Consider the following 12,366-nt stretch of genomic DNA (forward strand, 5'->3'; position numbering starts at 1 on the left):
AGTGACATTCCCTCGGCGTACATCAAGTAGAACGGCGTTTCAAGAGTGGAATGCTGGACGGTTGAACGAAATGCCATCAAACACGCAGGTAGTTCTTCGCCCCAGTTTGTTCCACACTCATTGACGGCTGTAGTCAGCATGGCTTTCAGGGACTTATTGAAATTTTCCACCTGCCCATTGCCCATAGGATGGTAGGCAGTGGTTCTGGTCTTTTCAATAGCCAAGATCCTACACATCTCCATGAAGACTTCGACTCAAAGTTCGCGCCTTTGTCCGAGTGGATGGATTCAGGGCAGCCATAACGGGTGACCCATTCGTTCACAAGGACACTTGCCACCACGGAGGCCTTTTCTGTGCGAATTGGCCATGCTTCGGGCCACTTAGTGAATGCATCTTGAGCGACTAGAATGTAGACGTTACGGCGGCCGGTTCTCGGTAGTGGGCCCACGATGTCTACATGTACTCGCTGGGAGTGTCGCCCTACCGGTGTAGACATCATTGGGGCTTTTGGTAGTTTGGACGGGGACTTGCACTCTTGGCAAGTTTTGCAGCCCCGGACAAAATCCCTGACCCTAGCTGAGAGGCCTAATACCCAGAATCTTTCCCTAATTTTACACTCTGTCTTTTAGTACCGAGATGTTTCCCCGCAAATCCCTGATGTATGGCTCCTATGGTTCCATCAGTCAGTAAAATGGGTAGCACCACTCTGTGTCTCGTTGAGGTAGCCCCCGGAAGTGGTTTAAGTGCTAGAATGCCATCTAAAAGCTCTAAACGCTCAACCAGACTATAGAGGCTCCTCGCTGTTCTACCACACCGTTGTAGCCGTTTCCTGTCCTTGACCCCATCTCCGGCCAAGAACTCTCTAATTTCTGATATTTCGGGGTCATTTACTTGAGCCTCAATTATCTTGTCCCTGGACATACCAGTGGGGTGCGCTGCCAAATCGCCTTGATGTTCAGTCACCTGGTATATAAATGGACCAGTGTCACCACAAGTTGGGCAGTCCCCATGTTTCCTCTGTCTCTTAGGGATGCGAGACAGGGCATCTGCATTCAAATGTTTGCTTCCAGCTCGATGCTCGATCACGAAATCATATTCCGACAGGCGTTCAAGCCACCGAGCCACTTGACCCTCAGGGTTTTTGAAGGTTTGTAGCCACTTGAGTGCTGCGTGGTCTGTGCGAACTTTGAATTTCCTGCCTAGTCATTGGTGGCGGAAGTGATCAATCATGTCAACCAAGGCCAACATTTCGTGCCTGGTGGCACAGTAGTTCTCCTCTCCACCTTTCAGCGTGTGGCTACTGTACTCGATCACTCTCTCAGAACCATTGCGTTGTAGCTGTGACAGCACCCCTCAGATAGCCTAGTTTGAGGCGTCACAGTCCAAAATGAACTCTCCAGCGCCCTCCGAGAAATCTGGGAATGCCAGGACAGGGGAGCTGGTCAGCTTTTCTTTCAGTCCGTCAAATACTAGTTGTTGCTTGGATGTCCAGACGAATGGTTCGTTTTTCCTCGTAAGACGGTGTAGCAGGGCTGTCAAGTCGGTGAAATCCTTGATGAATTGCGAGTAATATGTCACAAGACCAAGGAAACTACGCACTTCGGTAACTGACGTCGGGGTCGGCCAATCTCTGACTCTATCGCATTTGGCACCGTCGGTTTCGACACCGGCCGCGCTTACTACATGCCCCAAAAACTTGAGGCACCGCTGGAAAAGCGAGCATTTTCTCAGTTTAAGCTTGAGACCGGCTTTCTGAAAGCAACGAAATACCGTTGGTAGATCATGACTAAACACCACATCATCCAGGTAGATAAGGCATGTTTTCCATACAACAACATCCAGTACCATCGCCATCAGTCTGCTGAATGACGCCGGGGCATTACACACTCCAAACGGCATGACATTCCACTCAAATAGATGGTTTTCAGTCGTGAATTCGGTCTTATGTTTGTCTGATTCCTTTATCGGGACCTGCAAGTATCCGCTGGTCAAATCGAGGGACGAGAACCAGGTTGCACCCAATAAAGCCTCTAGGGTACTGTCTATTCTACCTAATGGGTGAGCGTCTTTGACTGTCGGGTCAGTGAGTCGGCGGTAATCGCAGCATAGACGCAGGGAACCATCAGCCTTTTCCCTAGAACTATTGGGCTTGACCACGGGCTGGTGGATGGCCGGATCAAGTCTAAAAGCTCCTTGGTCGTCCCCTCAACAAAAGCTCTCCTACCAGGGGGTAGCGGACGGGGATTTTGTACTATCGGTGGGTGCTCACCGGTGTCAATCTCGAATTCAAGCGGATCTGTTCGACCGATGTCAAAGTCTCCCATCGAGAATACTGACTTGTGCTCCTGTATGATGTCAACGAGCTGTGTTTTCATGACAGTGGGGATTTCAAGCTAGTCGATTTTCAATTCTCTCAAGAGGTCCATGAATTCAGTATTGTCACCACCCTGCAGCTGGATTTTTTGAGTTGACGGGTTTTGAGCATGGTCGTCGACAGTCATGATGTCAACTGACTGTAGGGGGCAGAATAAACCAATAGTCTGGCCCCTGTCGACTCTACAAGCCTCATCCGAGAAGTTAGCTAGCCAAACCGGTATCTGGTTTGCCTCCGGTACCACCAGTGTTTTCCCAGTGCAGAAATTATTCCCTCCACAGCTGCTGATCATCCCTGAGGTCGAATTATTATGAGCATAACTACGTTTCATGTATCCATTTACCACCACTTCGGATCCAGCTGGAATGATTTGGCTCTTACCCTGCAAGCACTCGCGCGTTTGGGGCTCTGGCGGACAGGCACCTCGCTGAGGCTTCCGAAGCAGAGCATTTTGTTACGGTAATCTATGTTGCAGCCATATTTCTCGACGAAAGCAGTGTTGGGCCAAATCCTCGCTGACGATCATGGGGACATGAAATTCTTCACTTCCAACTCTCATACATACCTCAGCTAAGCCACGTAACTCCATTGGCTGACTGGTAGCTGTTGTCACGATTCCTTCGATTGGCCTCAGTGCAGCGGCTTCACCCGTCGGGCTACTAGAGTCCCATACTGAACCTCTAATGATGGTGCAGGAGGCACCAGTGTCCAGGAGTACCACCGCTTTCGAACGGTCATTTACTACGGCATCACAGAAAAGGCCCGAGGCGTGGAGCCTCACTGTTCCGATGTAACTAAGCTTGTCTGGGCTGGTTCCGTTCCTGTTGTTTGAACCTTGGTGTCGCGCAACTTGTGACAAGTGTTTTCCGTAGCCGGACTGGGAGCCTCACTGTTCTCCGAAGGGTCACGTCTATTTTCTTCTATACTTTGGGTATGTTGTGGTGGCCTAAGAGTGATTGTTCTAGTTGGATGCGGACCATCAGTAGGTGTATCTCCACTAGAATCACATGCCGGGCCAGCAACCACATATCCATCTTGAGGTGTCTTTGGCATATGGTTTGATGGTCTCGATATGATTTGAATATGGTTTGATGGTCTCACGGTGGTGGGGCTAGTATGATGGGAGCCATCAATAGGTGCATCTCTACTTGCATCACACGTTAGGCCATTTGCCATATTCATCTGATTTTTCCTACGTCTTGCGGGGGGTATATACAGTGGTACAGGGGGACTATTTCCTGATGGGGTTTCCCTTGCCCCCTTGAAAACCCCGCTTCTCGTTTCCCTGAGGTAGGTGGCAGTTACTTGAATAGTGACCACTCCCCCCCGCAATTATAGCATTTAACTTGTGGGCACAAGTTTTTGGGGTGGTCTGCGTTCCTGCAACGCCAACATTTGTCATCAGCAGGCGGTCGACGATTGCCATTACAAGAGACAACCGCTTCCAAATGGCCTACTCGAGTCATCAGCGTTCCCATCATCGATTTCAATTCGTCGAGTTGTTTGGCTATAGCGAACTTGGCTGGGCCGCATACATTAACTGCTTCGCTGAGACGGGTAGGCTATTACCTTTAAGAAATTGGTCTTTGGCCAATTCATCCTGTAGCTCGAAGGCAATGCCAGGGTACGCGTTCCTTGCCAGTTCTGCTAACTCGTCGGCATAGCATTCCACAGATTCTGTTGTCTTTTGGTCCCACCCTTTCAACAACATCTTAAAGTCATCCACAGTCTTTGTTGGAAATGGGATGATAGCCGCCAACAGAAATCATCATACGACTGGCTCGAGTCGAGACCTAGGTTCGTATGCCTCATGGTCAAGTCCCATCATCAGGTGTGATTTACGCTGTTCGCCCCCATTGATGCGAGAACTAATCTGAGCCAGGTCAGCGAACGCGTCAAATCTTTCGAGCCAAATGCGGAAATTGTGTCCCATGGTATAGGGCTTGGGTGCCGGAATATTGTGCATTTTTGGGGTGGGTGCATCTCTCGTCACGACCCTCTCCATCACTTCAGTCAGTCGCTGGAGGATGGAATCCTCAGATGTTTTTAAATTTTCAGCTTTCGTCTTCGTTGGATGGCCACGTTTTGGAATTACGAAGCAGGTAAAAAGTACGTAAAGTACACGCAAAAAGTAACCGTAATTTACACAGACTAAACGGAGAAAACGTGTTCACCGCTTCAACTCAATTTCAACTGGTTTTTTCACAATCAAATCCCACCGCTGCCACCAGATGTTACGAGGTCTTATTCTGCCTGTTCTACAGTAGAAGTATCCTCCAAATATCAAGTAAAAAGGCGGACAAAAGATATTAACACAATCACCTATTATTCTGTATTTTTCAAGAGAGAGGGCACCACCCTCCAGTTACAACATTGAAGACGACTGATGGACATATTCCATCACATTAACCCATCACTACTCACTATACACTGATATTAACCCTTCACCACTTACCATACACTGATATTAACCCTTCACCACTTGCCATACGCTGATATTAACCTTTCACTTCTTACCATACACTGATAAATACCCTTCACCACTTACCATACACTGATATTAACCTTTCACCTCTTACCAGACACCGATATTAACCCTTCACCTCTTACGGCCAGACAGCGATATTAACCCTTCACCACTAATCATACTCCGATATTAATCCTTCACCACTTACCATACTCCGATATTAATCCTTCACCACTTACCATACTCCGATATTAACCGATAGTAGCCTAGTAAATAGAATATCTGACAAAATATGTAAAATATGACTCCAGCAGGTATTTATTACTGATATGCTATGATTTCTAGTGTTAAAATCGATAAGGAATAAATAAATATGTTATATTTCATGTCATCTCGGTTGATCTCGGTTCATCTCGGTAATAAGGAGGACCGGTTGAGAGAGCTGTGTCATGTACCGTCATGATGCATTCTTGCTTTCTATTGGTATCCTTCACAAGATATTATAACATATTGTCAATATGAAATGTTATGCATGACCATCTGATATAATTTTTCTGAATTTTTCTGAGGTATGCGATTTCCGAGGTATATAAGGTCCACAAATTTTGTCATAAAAAAAATTGTTGCTGACGCGTGGGCTCAAATTATCCTTCTTATACTAATCTATGTTGAATAAACATTGTATATGTACCATATCTGACAGGTTTTTATTGTTATTTCAATCAAAACCTCATATCCCCCGGGAGATTTGACTTGTCGTCTTTTATATAAAAACATCGTACTGTAGTACACCAAGTAAAGCCTCCTTCCCAGTTGAGAGAATTTAAAAACACGTGGGTTTGATGTGCAGTGACAAGTCTATAGCTCCGCCTACATCCATTCAATTGACTATTCGTATTAAAGACAGCCGAGAACTAGCGCGACTGGCACGCTTCCAATTCTTACAGTCATCAGCATATCTATCGCAATACACGTGGTAACACAGTACAGATGTTGATTCACGTCGCGTCCAAGAACAGGTATTGATTAATCTGTTTCAAGTTGTTATGCAGTAGGCTAGGGATGTGTTTCTGAAAAAATATTGTTGGGACGATGTTCAGAATTTCCGAGGTACACGATTTTAGGACTCAATTTATAAAAAAAATCATTCTGAGGTATGCGATATTCCGACGTATGCAACTCCGAGCTACTCGGAGATTTTCATTTAAGAAATAATTGCATTAAGAAAAATATTTTAGATTTGTTCTGAGCTAAGCAATATTCCGAGGTGTATGGCTCCGAGGTATGCGTTGTCTACTGTACATGTATATATTATATTTATGTTTGCTGCATTGTGTATCCTAAGTCGGTCAGGTCAGTAAATTACTATAGTATTTACTACAGAAGTATAGTACGGCATTTTACTGTTAGATGGCGAATACATCTTTTTAACCAAATTTTAGCCAGGGCTTAAAATGAATATTTTGACTCCTAACTTGACGACGAGAAAAACTGGCATTAAGCAACAGTAAAAGGACGTTTCAATGCATGCATTAATTTTCTTTACAATGCGTTGCGGTAAAAAACATCCATTCTGCTTTATAGTCTAGATTTCTATTCACGCCTGCCGCTTCTGATATAATCTTACATCCATTACTATTACAATACGACTTCTCATGATATTCAATGCAATATGATATTTTCGAAGTTCAAATAGGGCTCATTATATAATCACGGGAAGCCATTCTACATCTTTGTCAATAATATTTTGCCAAATAGCTTGTATGTGTACACATAGACCTGTGACCTTTTGCACATCGATTTTGGGTTGTGATTTGTAAAATTACGCTGAATGGTTAACATTGTTTAAGTTTCATAATGGTAACGTTTTATAAGGCATCAAAAAACTTTAAAAGGGTTAAAATGTTTTCAGAATAAGTACTAGAGGTCTCGTCTTGCTCTCGTATCCGGTATCGGTGGCCATGTGTGGGCCACATGAAAACTCTTTATCATGCGAGTTCTTACATAGTACAGTTTACTTTATTTATAGTAAGAAACAACCTACATAATGTATTGTATCTCAAAATATTATATAAATGGGTTTTCCTCATGTACAATATATAGCTCAAAACTTCTAACTCAGTTGCTGGGTCGAGTGTGATTGCGAAATTGCATTTCATTCGGCCGAGTAAACAATTTTTAGAGCTCACTTAGGACTTAGTCCCAGCAGGCTATTGCGTTCACTTTTCGTCCGTTTGTCCGTAAATCCAGTTATTTTGAGAAGTTTTGAAGACACTTCAGTGGATTTTCTTGATATTTGGTTTATATATGTATCTATCCTAGATACATCTTCTGCCCAAAAAACTGGCCCGATCAGAATCAATAAGGCCGAATGGCAGCCATAATTGTTCACCTAAATCAGATTTTTTACGCATTTTTGTAGGCAAATTCCAGGGCGCTTCCATCAATTATCTCGATCTTTTTTGTAAATTTGTATCTTCCAAGACCCAAGATGGCCGTCCTGTGACCTTTTTTTGTGCCAAATTTTGGCCTAAATTCCGAGACCTGTAGCTTGCTGATGGGTTTTGCGATCAGTCAAATATCATGCAATTGGCGGCACTCTTAGTGTCATCAGTCTTCATTTGTAAGTTAGAATACGTTTTTTTACGAAAATATCAAGGTTTGAAATTATAGTCTTGAAATTTGATTATTATAAGCAATTTTATATTGATAGTTTTGCTAGCTTGTATGAATGAAACAACTTGAATACACTTTATACAATTTGTGCAAGCTTGGTCAAATATCTTGTTGCATGGCGAAAAGTTTTTACCCGACAATTAAACTGCAATTCACACACAATAATTTTGTATTGATCAGTTTTAATTTATGGTTCCTATTTCATTTTCAGACACAGAAAAAAGACAGCAGTTGTTCACTTTCATGACATGGAGATGATAGACATATTATTCTACTCAATGATTTTGAATGTAGATTTCTAAATGAATGTAATTCATCTCATCTGACTTAAAGTTTTAAATATTATTATGTCTAGTGGTATTCCTTTCTTTATAAGTACTAATGATATTTTTTCTTATCAGATTGTATTTCTATTCTTTTCAAGTTTCAAAATGGTGATCATACTGACCCTAATTTCACCCCTGGTGACGTCTTTGTCAATGTACATTTTATAACACCATTGCCATGTTGCCGGGGGCAGGGTGTCATCATGAGGTTCCCCTTAGAAGGGGTCATGATGTCTTCTGTATCATTCACAATCACTTTTTCGTCAATTCCTGTTAAAATTTTAAATTCAACTGATGAATTGATGAAGCTTTGGAAGGAATGAGTCACATGACATACGTCTGCACTTACTTTTTATACCCTGGTTCTACATTACGCTCGAAACATCTGAAGTAAGTATAGACGCTACTCACTATGGCTGAGGGTTTTTGTTCACCCCACGTGCATCAAAAATGAGTTATCGTAGTTATGGTTTGATAGAGCTCCAATGGATTGGAATTTGTAATGGTTTGGATACTTACATTATTACGGTAGTGTATCATATGAATTTTTCCAATTTCCTGTAGAAAAATGTACTTAAGAGACTTAAACAAAAAATGATTTAGTAAGAACACTTAGATTTGAAACGTGCACCTTACTTTGAAATTAATATTCAACAAACTGAAGCGTGGATAGATTCGACTAAAATATGAAAATATAGGTGCTAGTGGTTACCGCTACATTTCCATCTTCTGATGTATCCATGGTTTCTTCAACGATACACTGATTCATTTTGAAAAACTAAGCAGCAACTGGTGCATTCATTCTCTGTTTCTGTGAGGTTCCTGCGGATCCAGGGGTCAAATCTGAGTACTGCTCAAAGTAGTATTGTCTCCCTGAGTAGATTGCCGAAGGCGTGATAGCCTAGTGGGGGGGGGGGGGGTTCAGGGTCTTCCTCCATAGAATTTCGAAATTTTAGGTGCTCTCATATGCATAATATTTCATCACCATCAAAAAGAACAAGGTTGAATTGTCACGATATTTCTATTTTCAATTTTCTACTTACAACGGCGTTACTATATGATTCGAATGGTTCTACAAATTGCATTCTATTTTCAACAACCACAAGTACTGCCTAAAAACATTTCCAAGGCAGCCATCGTCAATCGAATTTTGATCTGAAACACAGAAATTTTGGTTGTTTCGTGGGGAGATTAAACTCCGTAAATAGTCGTCTTTTTTCATTCGGCCGCTCTACTATTAAGTAATCATTTATGTATTCTTCACTTTGTGAGAATATTCGTAGAGTGTTAACCAGGTTTAAAATAAGTAACGAGACGAGTAGTACTGTACAGGTTAACTATTTATTTGACGCACGGGCTTTCGCTTCCAATGAATAGAAGCTTCATCAGGTGAATGAGTATAGTCAATGGAAAAACAACAGTATTTATAGGTAGACTGACACTAATTACAGAGAACTGAGTGAGAAGAGTAATTACAAATAAATGATGAGTGACATGATAATTAATAACTAAGTGAGGGAGTAGATAATTTATTAATTAAGGAACAACAAACTGAAACAAATCAAAGAGAAATAAATCAAAATGAAACTATGTATATCAAAGTAAAATAAACAGAAGAGCAACGAATAACAAGAAATGGAAGTCCGATACAACGAATAACAAACAAAATTACGTTCTGCAGTGGGACATGAATCCTAGATCGCGATTGAGGCCAAGATTAACTGACGGTGTGGTTCGGAAGATTGAAATGTTCGCCGATAGGTTTATCCATTTTCTTGTGTCTGATATCAAATTTGTGACCGTTCAAGCGTTGACGTAATGTTTTTCCAGTTTCTCCGATGTAGATGGTTCCAGGGCAGATATCGCATGTGATGGCATGTTATTAATTAGTTATTAAGTTACTTAGTTATTATCATGTCACTCATCATTTATTTGTAATTACTCTTCTCACTCAGTTCTCTCTAAATCCACCTTAGTTGAACTAATATCATAACATTATTCAAGATCAGAGTCAGCGAGGATTTATTGAAATAGTTGAAGATTTGGTTTCGGCCAGATCATATCTGGATAGGTCATGTCCAATACATACCACATCACACTATTATAAACAACAGTACCACTTAACCAATAACAGTAGTGTACGATTGTAGATGTCACATTCCTAGTAAATCAAGTCTAGATGATTATTTACTCAAAGGCCCTTCTTTGATTAACTACCTAATTATGTTCGATTTTAATGCGTTTCAGGTTTCACACCTTAGCTCTTTGTTCAGATATTGGGATATTCATTTCAAATGCAACGTAAGAACGTCATTTAGAATTGAATCAGGGTGTGGTAAGTGATTACATGCGGCAAAATATCTATGCAGATAATAACATTTCTGGCTGTTATTCAATTAGGGATTAGATCAGTTATTGTAAGCTTTTACGGGAATTATTTTTCTGAAGCTGGATTTAATCTAGGAGAGGGGAATTCGAACAGTATTCAGTTATGTAATTTAAAAAAGATTGATAATGTGTGTAGTGAAAAAAGAATTGTTAAGTTTAGTGTGGAATTCTGATTCATCAGACTGATGAGATTAAGTTAGCGGACTTCCATAACCAAAAGAGACGTGGTCAGAAATTCTACTGAAATCTTCAATCCATTGGGATTTGTAACGCCAATCACTGTTAATGCAAAATTGTTCGTTCAGAAGTTGCAACTTGAAAAATTCGAACAGTAAACCATTTAGTGATGTTTTGATAGATGAACGGCGTTTGGTAAATTCAAACTTGGCGTAGTCTTTATTTATCATTTCCCACGTTGGTATATGACAACTGGGGGTATAGGTGGAAAGTGTGAAGTTCACGGGTTCTCTGATTCGGGTAAACACGCTTATGACACAGTTGCGTATTTAAATTACAACTAGCAAGTTTCGTTTCTAATGTCAAAAACTGAGTAGCACCTACAAAGGCTCGTAGTTAAGTATACCAAAAATGGCATTGTTGGCTGCACTTCTAGATGCTAGATTATCAGATTTCATAAGGAATTCATTACTACGTAATTTGGAACTGGTTTTTCACTATTGGTGTGATAGTACAATAGCGTTGCAATGGATTATATCTAGTAAAGATTTATCTTCTTTCGTAGCAAATAGAGTCTCTGAAATAAGGAATTTAACATAGGTGGATAATTGGTTTTTTGTGAGGGCATAAATAATCCGGCTGATTATTGTTGTCCCGAGGCTCATAATTTACGAGAAATTGATTTGTGGTGACAAGACCCACAATTCCTATTATCTGGTCATTATGAATCATTTGTAATTTGGGTAAGATTGATACTGATTAGTTTTTTTTGCAATAATCGAGTATCTGTGAATATTGCAGAGAACTGTACTGTTGAAGAAACTAGGGACATCTGGTAAACAGTTGTTGAACGATTGTAGCGCGGGAATGATGGCAAAGTTGGGCGAGGGGATACGCTTGGCGTACGACACGGCCAATTAACAAATTTTATCCTTTGGATATTTAAAGGCCAAGTAATTTTGGAGAATGAAAAGGTTGTCATCCCCTGTGCTATTGCTCTTCGTGTTTACACTTCTCGGCGTGCAAAAATTAATGCAAAGAAAATCATTTACTTTTCTTCTCGTCGGGCGGGCGATGACGAAGGTTAAATTGTTACTATTGATCATAAGCTACAGTAGAATAATGTATATTAAAATGTATTTAAACTGAATGTTATATTGAAGTAGATAAAGTGTCAGATAATCTTGAATTAGAAATGCACTGAGTTTCACGCCTGATTATCTTGGGTTATATATATTTGAATAATAAAGTTTTCATGCAAAGCTGTTCTATTCTGTTCTGTATAGAAAAACTACGTTGTTCGTTCGTTCTCCCGTCTGGCGCGTCTATGATTTCGTCTGCCCACCAGGGAAACTACACAACTGACTCGGATTGACACGAATGATACCCTGTCCGGCCTATGAAGTAGAACAGAAAGATATAGTGAGAAACTTAAATTTATTTTCACTGCCAAGTGTAACCGGCTGGTTGTTGTATCGGCAGGCTGGCTGGGGAACTAGCATTTACACCAGCGGTACAGGATTCCATCCATTAGGAACAAGGCATTTAAACCTTATATGTACAATCTTTATTGCATCCCGGAATGAGAATGATTATCATAACTTTACATTGTCTTTGTATACAGAATCATGAGTATAATGTGAGAACTAGGTGTCAGATAATTTGTCGACATCAGGACTGACAAACTAACACCTAGTGACATATTTGAGAGACATAATTATTGATGAGCACTGACTAAAGCTAATTACTATGAAAACATATTGAGTTATGTCACATGTTGATTACGATTAAAGCACATTTATATAATTCATAAGTTATATTACATTATTAATACTATTATTATTAGGCCAGCCATAGGGTGAGCCTATTACTATACAAATGGAGCGATTTTAAATGACATGGTTTTCAGATGGCATGGTTTTTACTGTGCAACTGAGCATGTATTCATACAAATCATT

The 12,366-nt window shown here is 40.8% G+C and overlaps 1 protein-coding gene across 3 annotated transcripts in view; it reads left to right on the top strand.

Annotated features, from left to right (window-relative positions):
- The window catches only part of LOC141905028 (AN1-type zinc finger protein 2A-like), a 74,159-nt gene extending 62,179 nt beyond the window's left edge, over positions 1–11,980 (top strand). For 2 of the 3 annotated variants that reach the window (XM_074793739.1, XM_074793740.1), the window contains one exon: positions 7,729–11,979. In XM_074793739.1, the coding sequence (XP_074649840.1) occupies positions 7,729–7,764 (36 nt within the window). In that variant the 3' untranslated portion in view covers positions 7,765–11,979. Of the gene's footprint in view, positions 1–7,728 lie in introns of all 3 variants that reach the window. The other variant, XM_074793741.1, reaches the window with a different exon arrangement.
- Positions 11,981–12,366: the final 386 nt, after the last annotated feature.

The sequence above is a fragment of the Tubulanus polymorphus genome, chromosome 5 (assembly GCF_964204645.1).
Source record: "Tubulanus polymorphus chromosome 5, tnTubPoly1.2, whole genome shotgun sequence".
NCBI classification, from domain to species: Eukaryota; Metazoa; Nemertea; class Palaeonemertea; order Tubulaniformes; family Tubulanidae; genus Tubulanus; species Tubulanus polymorphus.